Source organism: Egretta garzetta, unplaced genomic scaffold (genome assembly GCF_000687185.1).
Source record: "Egretta garzetta isolate BGI_Z169 unplaced genomic scaffold, ASM68718v1 scaffold18, whole genome shotgun sequence".
NCBI classification, from domain to species: Eukaryota; Metazoa; Chordata; class Aves; order Pelecaniformes; family Ardeidae; genus Egretta; species Egretta garzetta.
The window spans coordinates 2,766,451-2,785,819 of record NW_009260616.1 but is presented as its reverse complement, the minus strand read 5'-3'; the positions used below and the strand labels follow the sequence as shown (position 1 = coordinate 2,785,819).

Sequence of the window (19,369 nt, the reverse complement as noted above, 5' to 3'; positions counted from 1 at the left end):
GCGCTTTAATCTCCGGCTTCTCCTTCCCACGACCGGGACGGGCAGGGCTTTCCCCCCTCCACCATTCCTTCCACCCATCGTTCAGTCTCAGCGCAGGGTTTGACAAAGTGGGTTTTTCCTAATCTTTAAGCTGAGCAGGCTCACAAGGTGGTTGCAAGCTACAAACCTTCCAAGTTTGACAAAAAAATCCTCCTCTGGACTGGGCGTTTCAAGAGAGAAGAAGAGATTCCTCCAAGGATCCCGTAAGTGCGCTGCTTTTCTCCGCGGGGAGCATGGGGCTGAAGGGAGGGCGGTGGCGTGATCCCGATCTAAAGCTTTTCCACAGAGTTTGAAGCAGTCAGTTGTTCAACACTGCAAACTTGGAAACAAAGTAGAGGGCAAAAGGATTTCCTGCCGTGGTTAGAGGTTAAGATGAAAAAATGTTCTTCGCTGGGGTCCCCAGAGCCTGGGATTAAGAACAGGATCCATCTGAGTAGCTAGCCTTGGTTACATTTATGTACTGGCTTGTTTATTTTGTTTATTCCTAATGTGCAGTCAGAGGAGGGTGTTGTTGGTAAACAATATTTTCTGTTTGTAGCTCCTGCAAACAGTTCTAAGGGAGCTGACCATCACTGCATGATCAGATCCAACAAATGATGATTTGTTATGGAATTTGATGAAAAATAGAGAAGGTGGTTATGAGAGAAACATCCTCCATCCAGGAAAACTGAGTACTTGACAGAGCCTTGGCTTCCCATTCTTGTTGACCCACCGGAGCAGATAATCTTTGAAGGTCCCTTCCCACCCAAATCGACTGATTCGGTGGTTTTCTGACTCGCTGAAAGTTAGCATCCCCCAAGGGAGCCAGTCACTGAACACACAAAACCCCTCTAGTGCCAACTGCTGCCTTTTTCTTAGCACGGTCGATAGCGTGTTAGACATCTCTCTCCAGGACACTGCTTTTTATCACCATGGTATGTCCCCACCTTGGGTGGTACGCTGAGCGTAAGCAGGATGCAGAACTGTGCCAGGCAACAGGTACCTCCTCTGCCAGCTCCTGCTGGTTCCTGGTGGTCTCACTGGTGTTTCCTGAGCTGGACAGTGGCTTTCCATTGACCCACCGCTCTTGCACTGTGTTAGTCCCATCGTCTTCCCCTGGAGAAAGGCTCAGCCAGGTCTCAAGAGCTTTGAAAGCCATTCGAGTTGTTGTGAGAAGTTTATGGAGATACAGGGGTTCGCCAGTCCACACGTTCACAAGATGCTCATTTCCCTGCGGTAGTTGCCCTGCGAAGTGCCTGTCACCACTTTGTGCTTCCTGGGTGAAGAAAAGTATTCTATAAAAATATAAAAAGAGAAGTTAGTTGTGAGACACCAAAGCTGAACTGTGTCACTGCTTTAACTATTCAAAAAATAAAATAATTGGAAGATATGGTTCCCTGTGAACGCGATCTAGCTGCTGAAGATCATTTGTACTAAGGGTCAGATCTGCAGTTCCTTAGCCAAGGTTGTTGTGGTTTGGTTTTTTTTAAAACAGTTGTTACTGACTTCAGCAGAGGTTTGCCCAGAGTCTTGATTAAGGATTGCCTAGCGAAAGCCCTAATGCACAATTAGGGAAGAACATAATAAGGTCTGTTTTCCTTAAAGCACAGGCAGAAAGCAGGGGAAAGTGACAATCCGCTTCAGAAGCTTCCATTAGTGCGGTGTGACATATGATTAGGCTAATAAGCCAGGCTAATAACATTTACGGTCTTGCTTTTGTTGCTACGAATGGATTAGCAGATTAATGATTTTATGTGCTAGTCTGATGCGCGGTTTGTTTTAAAGCTGATGCGTGTTTACCATCGTACAAAACAAAAGCAGTTGCTTAGAACTGCCGGCGTTGTCTGCAAGAAATGTGGCCTCTACAACGTGGGCGGGCGGGCGCTGGCAGGGAAGGGGGTCGTAGCACGGCACAGCCGCTGGTCGGACTTGCCCTCTTCTGGTGCATTAAAGCCTTCGGCAGAAGCGCAGCAGCCCTCGGTCGTGGTGCATGCTGCCACGGGCAGAACTTCCACTATGAAGACTCCAGCTCTGCCCCATCCCACCACTCATCCTCTTTCAAGTAAAGCTAAAGGTGTTTTGGGGGAAAAGAGATCCTTGCAAGATCTTTACTCACAATGCAAAACCAATTCTTTATGTATAAAATCAATTCTGTATGTATAAAACCGTAACTCTGTTATGTATATTTATATTCTGCATCTTACGAATGTGTCTCTTTATAAAAAGCATTCCCATGTGATTTATGAAAGGAAAATAGTGCTGCACAGCCAGCATTGTAATGAACATCTTAAAGTCTGTACTCCCAGAAGAAGACTGAGCTGGAAGTTTTGAGACAATTTGAGCAGTAGGGAGATCTCCCGTCCCGCTGGTTCTCGGGGGCGGGCGGCCTGCTCCCAAGGGAGGAGGGTGGAAACGGGAGCCGTACCAGCGCCGCTCTCGCAGCAACTGCTGCCAAACGGTGAGGCCCAAGTTTTCTTTTGCCTTTGATGAGGGGCAAAAATCATCAGATAGATTGTTCTTGTTGAGGCGTGTGTTCCTGTCAGAGTGGGAAGGCTGACATGGGCTTTAAATAAAGGTGCTGCTTTTCTAAAGAACTAAAAACTCATAACTCGTAGCCGCACAAACTCTTGTTTTTGTCACCTGGCCAAGTATGTAAGGTCCCTAGCCTACCATACACAGTTAGATATGACAGTAACTCCTTTCCAAAGTTAATTTTGAGTAAAAGGAACTTGCTTTCACCACGTCTGGTTCCACACGTATACTTCTCCATCTGTTTAAAATAGATAAACTCCCTTAATTTTCACTATGTTTAAATAGAGCTTAAGGTATGATTAATAGAGCTCTTAAGTAGAGCTTAAGGTATGATTAATAGCACTCTTGAGTAGAGCTTAAGGTATGATTAATAGCACTCTTAAGGAGAGCTTAAGGTATGATTTCTGGTGTATTTACCCCAAGTATTTAAATGCAAATATTTATTGCATGAGCAATTTTTCAGCTTAAAAAAAAAAAAATCAGCTTAAATCCATTAGATGTTGCTTAGGGCTGGAAAATGCAAAGTTCTTGGCTGGTACGTAACCAACCATAGCAAGCTGAAGATGCTTGTTTTAGAAGCCAGTTCTGTTTTTCAGTGGTGATGTTACATCTGCGATGCTTTGAAGAAGAGATCCTTCGCAGTCTTGTAACAACTCAATTCAGTAACTTCAATTGCAGGCCGGAGATGCTGGACAGGGCAAGGAACAAAGCTCGAGTTAAAGCTTGTTACATCATGATTGGACTCTCCGTTGTCGCCTGTTTTGCGGTGATCGCCTCAGCCAAGAAGGTGAGTAGGGTGCTAGCTAGTTACCGCAGAGTGTACTTAAAGGTGCTGGAATCCCGGGAAAAGTGGGCAACCCTCAACGAACGGCAGCAGCTTAGGCCTACCCTGGTTTCAGCCAACCTGCGTTCCCCTCAGCCCTGACGCCCAAGCTGTCTCTGGTCCTTCCCGGGGCAGGCAGCTTTCCCCGAGGTGCATCGTTACTCGAGGTGCATGTGCTACTCTTAAGGAAGTGTTTTACTTCTGCAGGCTGCTGCCCGTCACGAGTCCTTAACGAGCTGGAACCTGGCAAAGAAGGCCAAGTGGCGGAAAGAGGCCGCCCTTGCAGCTGAGTCGAAGACAAAGTAACTTAGTAGGAAAAGCCAAATGTTCTTGGAGGAGCAAAATTAACTGTGGCCCAGCAATTAGCGAATTTCACCAGTAGATGGAAAACTGTAGTGTTGCACACCCTAGAGCCAACAAGGGTAGTTACAGGCCCACAAGAAGAAACAGAGGGGCTCTGGTTAGACATACTCAACGTACTTGTTGCAAATTATTAAAAGTAGAACGTTTTGCTCATGACTAAAAGCAGTAATTAATTTCAAAGGAGATGAGGTAGTTTCCTAAGCATGTCAGGTATGGCAGCAGCCAAGATTCCACTGTCTTAAAAAACTTTCTTTTGGACTTATCGTGAGCTCTTCCACAGATAAGAGTTCCTTACAGAAAAACGAGCTGTGTTTTCCAATGAAAGGTTAAATGCAGCAAAGACCAAGCAGTAGTGAAGGTACGAAAACTGCAAAGATAAAGAGACTTAACGCAAATCACTCTTGGAATTCTAAATAAAGAATGAACTGTAATCAGCCAGAATATTAGGAATCTTACACACCAAGAGGAGAAGGTTTGGAGAAGCGAGGGGAGGGGAAATGGCCTGGTAATCCCACTAATTCTCAAGTCCTTACAAACTTCAGGGGAATTCCCAAAGAAGTGGTCAGTTCTGCAGGCAGAGACAGGACCATGGTTATCGTATGAGCGTCTGTTTGGTCAGGTATTTACAAACCATGTTTAAAACCAAAACGTTTTCTGTCAGGTGACAGTGCCTAGTTTTACACTGCACAAGTCAGCCAGTTTGAACTCATTTGCCTCAATGCTGTATGCAAAACGGCATTTGCATTTTCCAGTTTAAGAAGCCACACTTATTGAAACACTAAATAAATACAATAAACATCTGTAAAATAGGTTTTATTGGTTTCTGTATGGTATTTGGAGATTTAACATTCCATAATATTGCATACTACTCATATGTGTTCTGTTACAGTAATGGGCCTTTGGCCTGGATTTAAAGATGCACTATTACTATCTGAAGTCAGTACAGGTATTTTAGTTTCCACACATTGTATGACGATATTGTGCCGTAAGTAACCAGAATTTCTCATTCCAGATTTCAGTGAACTCTTGAGGTCACAGTTAAACTTCACATATCAATTGGCAGACCTATTACAAAAATCCTCAGTTGTACAATTTAATAAATTTAAACAAACTGAGAATTAATTGTGGAGGAAAGACAATAGTGCATCTTTTTTTTTTTTTTTTTTTAAGACAGACCCGACAATAAATATTTTCCAGTTGCAAACTTGTTCTACAGCTAACTTATTTCTGTGCCAACATTATTACTATTTTCTGATTGCTGCTAGCAACAGTGTTTAAAGCGAATACTAGGAAATTAAAAAGCTGTATGAACCAGTCCTCAGACAAAAGTGCAACGATGAAAAAATTAGATACGATTCAGTGTATCAAGAGTAGGGAACTAAAAAAAAAATATCTTAGGCTTTGCATAGTTGCATAGATTAGCTAGTTAGTATTCACATTTAAGCAGAACAAATGGTACCCTTTCAATTAAAACCAAACCCACAAAAACTAAACCCCTGTATTTTTAAACAGACTTCATACTGATGGGGCACTTCAGATTCTATACAAAATAGCAAACTTGAAGAGATTTTCTTCTCTCGGTTGCCTTTTTTTTTCCCTCCACACTGGTTTCATCTGTTTAAGCAACACCATCATATTCACGCCCCTACCTGCAAATGACTACACCAGAGCTGACCTTAACTCATCATCTCTGGTTTTACATTGTTCATTTATGTGCTTTTAACAAAGTGTGATGTAAACCCAGTGATAAAATAGGAGAGGCCATCCTGCATGTCCATCCTTGAAAGAATAATTTTCATTACTATTTTTTAACAATTTTAGGGTAAACCAAATGTTGAGTTTAAATAATGATTTTCAGTAGCCAAAGTCCATCAATCTTAGTTCCCTTTTAAACCATTACATTTAAATGTATCAGAGGCATGAAATAGTTTATCTAAATGCGTAAAGTGCAGTCACTAACTGTTCACACACATAGAATAATATATTCACAAAACTGAAGACATTCTTTCAAAACAAATATAATACTTCAAATGTCCCCTCTTCTCTTCATTTTCAAGTCTTTTAATCAAGATTTTTATAGTTCAGATTTGGTTTAAATTAGAGAGGCTTATAAATGCAGTTTTTACAGGGTTCTCCAAATAAAAAGCAGGCACAGCTGGTTATGTTATCAAAACAAGGTTGTTCGAAACAATGGAATACCCTGTTACCTGAATCATTTTCTTACACTAGAAGAACACTGAAATTCAGCATTTACTGGTAATCCCGGTAGATTTCCATGATTGTTACCCTGTACTTTGAACAGATATGGGGGGGGAAAGAAGGAAGGTCAGTATATGAAAACCTAAAACTATGAGAGTAAAAAGGGCACAAATACAATCATCTAACATTATATGAAAATTTGGCAGCTGTACTCAAGATTATCATACTATTCAAAACTGTTGTATGCTGTACAAATCTAGGTTTAAAGTGTCATTTGCTAAAATATCTCATTATTCAGAGTTCATAAAGTAACAGCACTCCCTATATACACTTCTATCTTCCACTAAAAAGACTTCAAAAAGAGGTTTCTTCCCTCCCAGTTACATCTTAGTCAAAACTGACTGCTGATCTTAGAAAATCCACTTCAAGTCCCACATTCCATTACCATATAGTATATATTGCTGTAACATCAAAGTGAAACATCTAAGAATATTAACTTGCATGTAAAAAAAATGCTAAATATAAAATGGTACTGTAAATGATACCACCTTTAACCTGTATTTTTCAGTGCATTAAAATATTGTTTAGTGACAAGCACAGTGCCATGGGGTAAGTAATTTGAAGTTGAAATTGCAGCTTTTTATGAAGCACGAAGTGCTTTCATAAGTCAACGATTTCACTTAACCCAGGAGTTTGATGTTAATACATTAATTACAGGTAGTAAGAAATAACCATACTTCAGAGGTAACCCAAAGTATTAATTTCTCCAGATGAGATATACTACTGATACGCCAGAAAAACTACTTATATGCAAGTCAAAGCAGAGCATACATTTTTCTGTATTCAAAATTGTTAGATACTAGAATTCTATTTCTTTTAGTGTTTAACAGCAAACACTATCTTGTAGAGCCTAAATATTTAGATGACACTAACTTCTAGTTAGTTTTGGTGTCCACCTACTTAATGCTATTTACAGTACAACAAACTTTTTCTTCAACTGGAAAGGAGTGATTCACTATTCATTCTTCACTGTAGTATTTCTATTGTCTTACCAAAAGAAAACCGAGTTAGTTAACTTAAAGGACAATTCAAGTGGCAGTAGCGTATTTGGTCAAATAAAATAACACCTACTGTCTAAACTTTTAAGAAGCTATTGTACTAGAAAGGCAAACATTGCAATGTTTCTCAAACTAAAGTGGTGTTACCACATTTTGACAGGAGACAGCTGTAAACCATCTGTGTGGCGATTTCTGCAAATCATCCCTGTCATTCATCATCGCAGCATTCTTGTGGTAACTACAGCAACTGCTTCCACTGCAAAGTACTGTATTTGTGGCTGACTTCTAATGCCATTTAGCAGCTTTAAGTACAGAGCCAACATCAAACAACCAGCAAACTCTCTGCTGATTCCAATTTGAAAACCTCTGAAATAGTTCTCTTCCCACATAATTCAGAAAAAGCTTTTTCATATATTCAATATTACATTAGGTAATTAGCATTATATATGTATATCTATTATGTCTTTAAATACATTTTATAAATAAATTCCAACAGTGTGTTGTAAAGTAATGCATAAAAGTTTCACAATTTAAATAAATATTTTTCACATTCCAATTCAGCTTGTTATAAGCTCATCTTTATTTCATGCCTTAGTTCTGAAGCACTGTTTTTGCTTCAATACAAGAGGTAGATTTGATAGAGACTGGGCAAGTCAAGCCTACTGCCAAAAATGCAACTGTCAGTAACTGTATTGCTGATATGCAGCTTGAGACTACATGAAAAATTCAGAACCACTACCTAATATCCTACCAAGTCTTAGCTTAACAGTTCGTGTTAAATCACATTTAATGTTTTACTTTAGACATGATTACTCACAGTTGTTTTCTGTACATGAGAGAATGAAAAACACAAATACAAAACAAAGAACAGTTGTATCTAACACAATATATAAAAGTGCATGAGCTGCTTCATCTATTTCTGCAAAACATATTCAATTTTTCCTCTAACTTTGGCCATAAAGAAAAGACCTCTGGAGGAAAAAAAAAACCAAAAAAAACCCCACACAACCAAAACCAAAACCCTACAAGTGTTTACATTTTATGCTTCTTTTCATTTCAATAGTTCACAGCTGAAAGCCCTCCATTGGAGCCTCCTGCTGTTGAAACACAAACTGCTGCTGACTCTCATCCACCTGAGGTGCAATACTGGAGTCCTCTTCTTCGACACCAAAGTAATGTTCTATGAGTTCAAAAGCCTTTTGGTAGATCTCTTGGTTTTCATGCCTCTGAAGAAATTCAATTTTATCAAGTCCTAAATTCAAAACAAAACATTTTCAAAAGCTAGTTGCTTAAATGAATGATTAATTAAAATGCGATCCCAAATCATCTCAATTCATTTGACATCACTGATTCTTATTTTCCTAACCCATGTATTTCTAGTCTTCCATTTTCTGCTGTCCAAACCGATTTTTAAAGCATGCTAAAAGAATATGAATTAAACTAAGGAGGATGCTGTAGTACCTACAAAGAAATTGATTCTGTATAGACTTAGAATAGCATAAAACTCTTTGCTATAGCCATTTCCAATATCCCTATTTCTTTTCCTTTACTCTTTCAGTCTTTCCCAACTCTAAATTTTACCCCTTATTATGGAGTAATCACCGGGCAGAGTCTGGTATCTTTTTTCAAATTTAATTTTAAGATTTGAAGACACTATCTTTCCAAAGGCTTAGTATTTGCAAGCTAGAGGACATAACCTCTGCTGTGCTGGCAGAATTAAGTGCTTGGCGGTCAGTTAGGTTGATTCAAAACTCCTTTTTAGCTATTTAAGATAATTCAGTTTTCACTTAAGTTGGATTAGGAAGAGCTCTTATGAACCCTTCTGGTGACTATAGAGGCCAAAGCAATGAGGGTGATAACATTAACTGTTTCCCCGACTTGAACTTACACTCTACAGCTTCAGCAGCCTACATGTAGCTGGTAAAGGAATTCAAATTTAAAGGCTGCTTTATGGAAAAGCTGGTACCATCTAATCAGATATAATATGGTCAACTAGAATTGTTATTAGCAGTATCTGAAACGCAAATGTCTGCCAATTCTGTTTTGTCAGAGCTTCAAAACCATAACCCTCCATAAATAATGCTATATTCATTGTAAGCCAGGTTTAATATTCATTTTGTTAAATCAAAAGCATCTAGTAATGAAATTCCACAAAAGTTATTTTAGTTTTGATACTCTGCCTTTAAAATGTAGTTTAATTAAACAACTCTTAAAAGAAGAAACAGAACAAAATACTTTCACGAATTAAGTGCAAACTTACTTAATTTTATGATCTGAAGTTGATTTTGCTACTACTGATGTTTATTATGCTAAAAAGTGATCCAACTTTGGGAATAAGTAAAACAAACTCTGATCTCACATCCCTGTTGGTAATGAAACTGTACCTGACAGGAGTATATATTAAAGTCATAAATCTGTATTTAGGATTGGCTGATAAATTTATGCAAACCATGGCTCCAAAACACTAGGACACCTGTGTGTTAAATATTTCTGAGAATGTTTCTCTAGGGGTGCATTTCATAAACTGACCACAGACAAACATCCACTGGTTTTCTGCATTCAACCGCTTTTCCCATCATGTTACATTGCTTAACTTATGAAACTTTCATGTCCACTTAAGCTTGAAGTAAAAATTCTAATATTAAACTTACCTACAAATGGTTCACAATGGTTTTGTTTCTACAGCCTGAAATAAGGAAGTTCAGGTATGTAGTCTCACAAGAATTAATTTCTTACCATATGCTTCCTCTATAAGGGCACAATAAGGATTAATGCTCATTCCATTTTGCTTAGATTCTTGTTCTCCAAGACGCAGAATATTTTCAAGTCCGTTTAAAGCCACCTGTACTATTTTTGAATCCATCACAGTCAGGAGGTCACAAAGAGGCTTGGTACAACCTAGTGCTACCAAATACCTTTATAACAGAAGAAAAACAGAGGGGGGTGGGGGGAAAAAGGAAGATTGATAACCCAGCAAATTTATTCTGACATGCCTGTCTATCACTGTCGGTCCTTAATTTTGCTAAAAGAAGTGGCTGAAACAGAAGATTTCTAAAACACAAACACAAAGATAATCTTAGTCTGAAACTGAATAAATACTTTAATTCATCCTAATGAGAAAATTTAATGTGCATATTCCTAACTGGAGTTTGGAAGCTGTAGTCTTTTCAACTCCTTTTCACTTATGATCTTCAGATGGGTTTAGCTGAATAGAAAAGAAAAAGTTAGTTTTAGCAGTAAGTTCTTTTCTCAGCCATTTGAAATGTTGTAGTGGCAAAAACATCGAGTAAACACGTTAAGAGACAGGTAAGAACATTGGCCACTGCTCTATACTAACACAGTCCACACTAGTAGCCCATTAAGATATTAGCATTACAGTAAAAGGAAGGATGTAATTGTAAGTACAAAAAAAGATACTGGGATTCCGAGTATCCTATTCCTTTTTCCAATTTTGCACAAAATTCTGCAGGAACTTTGAAGTCAGAACCTGTGTCCTTGTTTCTAGTGTGCAAGTAAAATGAAGACAGTAACGTTTGCCATCATCAAAAGGTTTCTTAAATATGGTTTATTTAGTGGTTTTAAATTATCCTGCATTTAGACAGTAGTACCTTGAGGATGTTAAAAGGGCTAAAATTTTGTAACATAGATAATATATCTGTATTTTTGACAAGAAGCTACTTTTACGCTATTACATGCACATTTACTATTTGAAGATCCTGAACTAGAATTTATTTAAAATACACTAAATTTTAAGATGTTACGTTATGCAAGCAATCAAAATAATAGCAAAACAACACCAACAAACTTTACTTACCTCTGATAACACTTAGTGGTTACAAGTAAACCAGGACTGTTTACATTTTAAATAAATAAGCATGCACTTACTGCAACAGATCTCCCAATTGTGCTGGAAGAGTTATCACATCCCTTTCAGTTCTGGTTCCAAATAATACACTGTCATTTTAAAATCCATTTATCAACTACTGATTCAAATTGATTGCTATGTTGATGGCATTCAGAGAAAAAAGAGAATATTTTACTCTAGTCATGCAAGAAGTCCAATCTTTGCAGCACATAAATAGCTGCTAACAGTTAACATTTTAAGCAAATTAAATTCTGAAAAAGGAGATTAGATATCTGCTTTAGAACTGTTAGTAAGTTTAAAAATACATGAATAAACCACTAAAGTTCCTGACAATCCCATTGGACAAGTTTTCTGAACAACTCTCCCAAATTTTTCAGTTTTCAAACACTGAAACTGTTCATTAACTGTTCCAATTGTGTCTGACAATATAATATCAACTCTGCAAGAACCCTGTGAAAGCTTTAGGCGTAATATCACTGAAACAAAGTAGTATCGGTCAATTTGTTACTAAGTCTACTACATGTATTTCACTAATTTTTCTGAGCTTCTACATGTTTAGTCCCTGTGTTGACAGAGTTACAAGGAATTATGGCTGTGTTTAGGATTTTGCTGCGGCGTTTGTCAGGACTCAACTGCAGAAATAAAAACTGCCTTAGAACAGATACTTAGGCAGAGAAAACAGCAACATACACAAACTTACCTAATCTGTTCAGGGGTTCCTCCTGATGTTGCATTAGTTATGGCCCATGCTGCTTCTTTTCTAGTGCGAAATTCAGCTTTTTGAAGAATTTCAATCAATATTGGAAAAATATTTGCATCTATAACAGCCTAAGAAATGAAATGATAATGTTTTCTAATAATTAATAAAGTTTTAGTATACACAGAGAAAGACCATTAATACCCTTCACTGCAAGAGTCAGTGATGCTTGCCGGTATCAAAGTAAACAATGTTTGCAAACTAGAAATGCTAAACTGAAATTCAGAACTGTTCCAACATTGCACTACAGCAGCCATCAGAGTATTTTCTTTGTTGATTTCTCTGTCTCTGGCAGACAGAATACTGCTTACTGAATAGGCCCACTTAAAAATCATATGACATAAGCACTAAACCTGAGTTTTTGAACTGAAGATCAAGTCTCAGAACAAAACTTCACTTTGTCCATTTTATTCAGGTTTGCAGTCTCCACAGAGAGACAACGTCTGTAAATGGAGACTATATTATATATTTTAAGTGACATTAAGAAATAACATTTTCATCCCTGATTAATGTAGAAGGATAAAATCATATTGAAACATGTGCTCTGATTCAGAATTCTCATTTTTTTCAAACAGAACCTTTTTTCAGCTAACTCAACACCTGGAGCACTAGTCAGGATTTATTGTTTCTATAAGCATACAATTCAATGTCGACAACATCATGCAGGTTTTTATCCAAGCAAAATGTTCAACATTTCCAAATAGGTAGAAATGGTAAACTGTCCACTTTTCTCTGGACTAGTTTGTGCAAGATGTTTTGTTTCAGCTTTTAAAAAAGAAAAATGGCGTGTTACTTTAACATGCATATAACAATGCATAACAAAATTAAAGAGATGATGCTCCCACAAGAAAAAATAATTGTTGATATCAGATCTAAGAGAATGTCCTGGTTTCAGCTGGGACAGAGTTAATTTTCTTCCTAGTAGCTGTTACAGTGCTATGTTTTTGGATTTAATACTAGAAGAATGTTGATAACACCCTGATGTTTTAGTTGTTGCTGGGTAGTGCTTAGACTGGCCAAGGACTTCTCAGCTCTCAGCTCTGCCAGGTGCACGTGAAGCTGGGAGGGGGCACAGCCAGGACAGCTGACCCCAACTGGCCAAAGGGCTATTCCAGACCATATGACGTCCTGCTCAGCATATAAAGCTGGAGGAAGAAGAAGGAAAGGGGGGACATTCGGAGTGACGGCATTTGTCTTCCCAAGTAACCATTACGCATGATGGAGCCCTGCTTTCCTGGAGGTGGCTGAGCACCTGCCTGCCCATGGGAAGTGGTGGATGAATTCCTTGTTTTGCTTTGCTTGCGCGTGCGGCTTTTGCTTTACCTATTAAACTGCCTTTATCTCAACCCAGGAGTTCTCTCACTTTTACTCTTCTGATTCTCTCCCCCATCCCATTGTGGGGGCAGTGAGCAAGCGGCTGCGTGGTGCCTGGTTGCCAGCCGGGGTTAAACCATGACAGAGAATATTTTAAGTATTCTTTCATTTGTTTTATAAGCATCAACCAAATCCCTTTGAAAGAAATGAATCAACTTCTCTAGCACAAATTATGACAGCTATTTTTAAAGTATTAGTTTATTAAGTTATTTATAATAATATTTCAACATTTAGAAGAAAACATTTAAGATGGATAAAATTATACTATAGACTATAGAACTAAAACAAATAATGCAGAGTCAATGTCGTATCTACTTATTTCTCCTTGTGAAGGAAAATCAAGTGAACTAGTAAAATGGAAACAAAACCAACCAAGTAACAAATATACAAGCTTTACCTGAATCTGAGCTCTGTTCCCTGCAGTAATATTAGAAACAGTCCAGCACGCTTCTTTTCGAATAGATTCCTTGGGACTACTAAGCAAGTGCAAGAGACAGGGTAATGCAGAGCAGTTTAGAATCACCTAAAATAATTTGAGAATTGAAAACTGGGTTGTACAATGTGCATGTATATATAGAGGCTCTTGCAATATACATACATATATATGTAAAAGCACTTCACAGATGACTTCAAAAGAAGATTTTGCAACACATCTATATTACACAAAGTATCATAGATAACATCCTGCAAATTCGTGTTCAGTGCTGTATTGTGTGAATAGACAGCCCAAATTCAAAGAACCTGCCCTCAATTAAGTTCAGACCAGAAGACTGACAACAGCAAGAATAAATAAGGCTGCTTAAGGCTAGAATATGAGTAACTGAGAGTAACTGAGAAGTGTAAATCTAATTTGTATAATTTGTTTCTTTAAGAGACAGATGTTTTCCATTTAATTCCTGAGGAAAATCCTCTCCTATAGAGCTCACAACAAATTATGTAATTAACTTATTTCCTTATTTTCCTTTTACACTAGTTCTGTCAGCCTTTTAGACACAGTTTTCTTTAAAGCAGGACCTTAGTATTTATTTCCTGTATTGCTTCAAACTCAATTCTCTTGCCTAAAATTAAAAAAATAAGTCTTTATGACAAATTCTATCGGTAAGACTATCACATACAAATTCATGGAAAAATCAAGCGTGACTGTTGCTTACAAGTGAAAACTTTGACTGCATTTGAAGCCTTAAGGCTTTTTTAAAAAAGGGAACAATAATAAATAATTGAACCTCCACTAAGGAGGGGGAAAAAGAAGTTACTTTCATTGTGAATGGGAAGCAACAGTCAAACTACCACACAGCAATGAAGCAATCCACTACACACAATGCTGCAAGAAAATGTCCATTCTTGCAGTAATTTAATGTTTAAAATAACAGCCAAAACTGTCAAATTAACAATACATACTTGTACAGAGCCTCTTTCACTGACGCATGCTGATACCTGTACTGGACATGTATTTTGTCGCAATTTTACAAAATTCTGTCCTGCTAATTCATTTTTCTTAAACCAACTAGTCTTACCTGTGTCTGGATATCATCTCCAGTAACAATATTTCCAACTGCTCTTAATGCAGGGGACACCACCTTGTAATCATTATGCCTGGAGACAAATATTAAATCGCTTGTAAGGTATTAAAGCATAATTTTGCAGTGAACAATGGTTTCAGTGAACAACGGTTTACTTAAGGAACTAAATTTTTAATTATAGAAAACACTGTATTACTTCTTACACTTTCCCCCTATTTAGCCAAATTTGACAACTGCAAGCCCACAACTGAATTGCTGATTGAAGGAAAGGGCATCTCTATGGAACAACACAACTTAGAGCAATCTATCTGTCCAGCAGATTCATCTTGCGCTTCTCAAGTATTTTTGAATACAATACTGGAACCTGTATCATTCAATAGCCACAGAAACAAAAGGGGTGTTTATTACCTATATACTAAAACTTAGCAGCCCCCCTCTGTAAGTGAACTTCCTCCTTTTGTAAGACAATAACCCTAGAAGCCAGTACACGAAGCCCATATTCAACTGTCTGAGATGTGGGGAAAGGAAATCTCCTCAGTTGTCCTAAAGCTTCTGTAGAAGAGAAAGCAACCTCACCCTCTCCTGAGAGATATACAAGTGAGCTTTTCACAGGGAACTGTCAGTGCTGGGAACTACTATCCCTGATCGGCTTTGCAGTCCCCATGTGAACACAGAGGTTTAGTTTCCCTTTCTAGGAAAATGATGAATCATAAACCAAATATACTGGAACAGCTCAAAAGCGGCACAAGCCTGCCTCTGGACTTCATGAGTCCAAGAACTGTCTGTATTGCAACTACATCTCCTAGAAAGGTAAGAAAATAAAATACAAAAGTGAAATAAAAAAAAAACATAAGCTGAGAAATTAATTTACAATTCAAGCTTGGTCTTCAGCCTTCACCTTTTTACTCCTCCATGTAAATGAAATCCTACTTTAAATTTTAAAGAATATAAAGGAATACTTTGGAGAAAACTTTTTTTCACTGCCAATCTAATGAAAAATCCCAGGAGCCAAGCAACCCTGCAAGCAACTTAAAAGGTTTCAGACTGAATGTGTGTTCATCACTTCTCACAAAATAAATTCAGGCTTGAAGTGAGATAAAAACAACTCAATTTTAATTCATTCGTATTAACAGTACTCTAAGACAATTATTTGGCGAAGAGGAGACTTACATAAGCAGCTCTACCAATCTTCGACACACTCCAGAATCAATAACAGCTTGAATTTTATCATTGGGACCATCTGAAAGGTAAGAGAGGGCCCAGCAAGCATCTGCTAATACATCCGGGTCACTGCTAAACAACAGTCTTGATAAAACATTTAAGCAAGGAGCAACCTAGATTAAAGAAAAATATTGCATAGATTTAGGCGGTTTGTATTTTTCAAGTTTCAGAGAACGTTCAACAAAGGCATAAAGGTGCAAAACTATTTACTGCCAAAGCACACAAGCTCATTAATGAATCAGGACCTAGGTGAAACACTTCTTGATTAAACTAGACATCCAAGTCAAACTGGCAAATTGGATAAACTCTGATTCACGGCCTATTTATTTAGAGGTACTATATTAGGTATATAATTGTTCAGCTTAAACAAAAATCATCTACTTTTACAGGTAACCGGATGATCGGGAATTACTGATGCTCTTTTTTGAATCACTCAGGGAACAGAATTTCAAAGTAATATTTCTTTATATTGCGGTTTTTGTAGTACTACTGGAGGTGAGTTTTAATAGCCAATTTACAATTGCTTTACCACTAAGAAACTCAGAGTAATTCACAGAGGACTCAACATTCATTGAACCAAAGCAAACAAGCAATGGCTGACTTCAGTTCTCACTGCAACTGTTGCCTCTGGCCTTAATCACCTACAATTCCACACAGAGACACATGAACTAGACGATCTTAACACCACTTGGAACCTGACAGGTTTCAGCTGTACAACTTGGGAATTTCACATTCTCTGTAAAATTTGATTCTTTATCTTACATCCGTTACGCAATTCAGCCTCCTTTATGTGTCCAGCTGGTGCTACTGCGAAGGGCAAAAAGCAAAAAAGCTATTCTTATTGGTGGCTGCCTACAGGGCATCCTTTTCCACTGAAGTCATAAGTGTTTAAGCCGCAAGAAATCTTGCTGGTTTTTTACTACCAGAACGAAACACTACTGAAGGATATAACTTGGGCAGAGCAATTGCAAGGTGGTCAATTAACTAAGAAATCCCCACTTTTTGTTAATATCTCTCCAAGGATTATTGAGTAGCAAAGACAGTAGTTACTACTTCATGAGGTAAGCTTCAAGACACGTAAAATATCTCTAGATTATCTTTAACCTCAGTCTCTCCTACCAAAATATCCAATGTTCAGTTCTTTTAATCTTTTAATGTCATTAACCTTACCAGAAATTAACTTCATACCAAAAATAAGGAGCTAATACCCCTACTAGTCCCTGCAGTCTTACTATCTTTATAACCACATACTGGAGAGAGGAGAAGGTGAAGGGGGAAAGCATACAGGCAAATCACCTCTGTCATCACAGTCTGATTCAACTGCATCTGACAGAGCAGAAAACTCTAAATTTTATTCCTGCAGCATGCACTCACAATCATAAAACAAACAAAAAAAAAATTCAAAAAGCTTCAATCATAACTCACATCCTCTAAAACAGATATGGAGAAAATACAACCCCAAGGGGCTTAGTACTGAATGTATTTTATGTCCACTTCATACCAGCGAATGACTACTTGCATCTGACTAACTACAGTCTCAAGCGTTTAAGTAATTTAATTTTATTGCTGATAGATGTCAAAGTAGAAGATTTTTTGCAGATACAACAGCTGGACAAGACTGTGTGATTACACTAAAAAGATAAAATTGAGTCTACACCCAGATTCAAAGATTCTGTGTGTTGTAACACATTACAAACATAAGTTGCCTTCAGCTTTCTGTTTTCTCAAAATGAATACTTTATTTTACCTTACTGAAGTCTGGAGGAGGGTTCTTTCCTCTACAGAGATTGGAGAGAGCCCAGACTGCATTTCTAGTTGTTGTAAGACGATTTGAATTTGTTAACAGTCTATCAAGGAGAGAACAATAATAGAAATAATCATTTTTCACTGAAATGGTAAGTCTTTTTATGTCTATTATTACCAACAGTACCTTGAATCAGGAAAAGAAATCCTATTATTGGGCATGAGTTTCAATTTATTTCTCTTCATAGCTTACATACTACAAATACTTTCTTAGAATGATCTGATTAGATTATTTTGTGTGGACATCTCATTCTCAAATCAAGTATACGCACAGAAAGTAAACCAGTGCTCATATGAAAAAATCATTCAACTAATCTATTCTGAGGGTCTTCAGAAGAGGTTAGGAGTTGCAATCCTCCCCTGAATTAACTCTGGTGTTTTCTTTCAGAGAATGCAATTAGTAATACTTAAAACAATCCCATAAGAAGTTAGAACTTAAAAGATCTTGTAAAAAAACTTGCACTCTACTGTAGTTTTGGCTGAATAGAATGTGAAAGATTAAACACCTGAAAAATCAGGTTCACTTTCAGATACATACCAAAATGTCTAAAACCTTTAAATCCTTGAGGAAGGCAATCACATTCTCCTCTATAATTTTAAGCTATTTTACAAATGTTTTAAAGTATTTTATTATTTTAAGCAATAATAAATTGAACAAAATTTGTGTTGTATACATTTTTTCCCTATGATGAAGCGACCTCACATCCTATTCTAAGTGTACAGTAAATGCTGGAATGATATTTTTTTCCTGCTGAAGAGAAATCTAGTGGAACACAGCTCAAGTAACGACTACTCTGCCAGCTCATCTCAACAAGCAAACAGATAGACAGCAAGACCGCAGCTTGGAGCTACTGGACAAAGGTGGTGAAACCAGCCTATCTGCCCAGCCAGTTAGAATCACACAAATGCAGGAGCGAATTAAATCATCTCTCCCACCCTATATATACAGAACTCTGGCAACACAAAGTTCTGCACAATACACAAATTTCATACCTGTGAAATAACACTCCTCACCATTTGCAAACACTGGAAAGTTTCCAGTCAAGGACTAATTAGTTAAAAGATATGCATGAAGCTCGGGTAATCCAAAACATTAGAGTCATAGCAATATCATAAAAAGAAACATTCTCAATTTAGCAAAAAGCTTCTGTTCTTTGCAAATAAATTTTGACTTGAAGTTTACAGTTATCTATACCTGTATACTATAGTTATAGTATTTATTTACAATACTTACTCCAAGAGGGGTGGTAATATTCCACAGTTCAAAACAAAGTCTCTGCATTCTGCATTATCACCAGCAATATTGCCAAGAGCCCACACTGCCTTTAAAAGCAAAGCATCCAAGTGAATTTATACATGCTTGCAAAACAACTTTTACAGATCTACATGTTTTTTTACAGCAAGTAGTATAGAAGCAAAAAAGCAGTATAATTCCAAATATAAAATTTCAGAAGACTACTGATTTCTATACTGCATTTTTTGTGAACTCACACAAAGTCAATTACCTATGCTGGAAGTCATCCTTTCAAGGAAAGTCTTCCGTTATAAAAATATGTCGATTTATGTGCTTTTCAATCAAAAGGATACACGCATGCTTTTCAGTAGTTAATTTGCTTACTACATGTAATAGATTGAACAACACAGGCTCAAAGTTGCAAACAATGTATGAGGAATAAAAAAGCTAAATCATGAACTTCCACTATACAAACTTTCAAATATGCTACATAACAGTCAGTAAATTACAGCCTCTCAAACAAAAAAAAAAAACCCAAAATTAACCCAAAACCCCAAAGTTCAGGAAAATGTTAATGAAGACTGTAATATAATAAGATGGAA

General features: G+C 37.4%; 2 protein-coding genes across 4 annotated transcripts in view; one reads left to right on the top strand and one right to left on the bottom strand.

Annotated features, from left to right (window-relative positions):
* FAM162B (family with sequence similarity 162 member B) overlaps positions 1 to 4,095 on the top strand; it is a 4,694-nt gene extending 599 nt beyond the window's left edge. Inside the window, exons 2-4 of the mRNA XM_009645183.2 lie at positions 139 to 242; positions 3,229 to 3,337; positions 3,581 to 4,095. Coding sequence (XP_009643478.1) covers positions 139 to 242; positions 3,229 to 3,337; positions 3,581 to 3,679 — 312 coding nt within the window. The 3' untranslated portion in view covers positions 3,680 to 4,095. The remainder of the gene's footprint in view (positions 1 to 138; positions 243 to 3,228; positions 3,338 to 3,580) is intronic.
* Positions 4,096 to 4,534: 439 nt separating this feature from the next.
* The window catches only part of KPNA5 (karyopherin subunit alpha 5), a 19,788-nt gene continuing 4,953 nt past the window's right edge, over positions 4,535 to 19,369 (bottom strand). For 2 of the 3 annotated variants that reach the window (XM_009645225.2, XM_035900686.1), the window contains exons 6-13: positions 18,768 to 18,856; positions 17,478 to 17,577; positions 15,680 to 15,843; positions 14,504 to 14,582; positions 13,387 to 13,512; positions 11,559 to 11,686; positions 9,730 to 9,908; positions 4,535 to 8,245 (exon numbers count right to left, since the gene is read on the bottom strand). In XM_009645225.2, coding sequence (XP_009643520.1) covers positions 8,058 to 8,245; positions 9,730 to 9,908; positions 11,559 to 11,686; positions 13,387 to 13,512; positions 14,504 to 14,582; positions 15,680 to 15,843; positions 17,478 to 17,577; positions 18,768 to 18,856 — 1,053 coding nt within the window. In that variant the 3' untranslated portion in view covers positions 4,535 to 8,057. The remainder of the gene's footprint in view (positions 8,246 to 9,729; positions 9,909 to 11,558; positions 11,687 to 13,386; positions 13,513 to 14,503; positions 14,583 to 15,679; positions 15,844 to 17,477; positions 17,578 to 18,767; positions 18,857 to 19,369) is intronic. The other variant, XM_035900685.1, reaches the window with a different exon arrangement.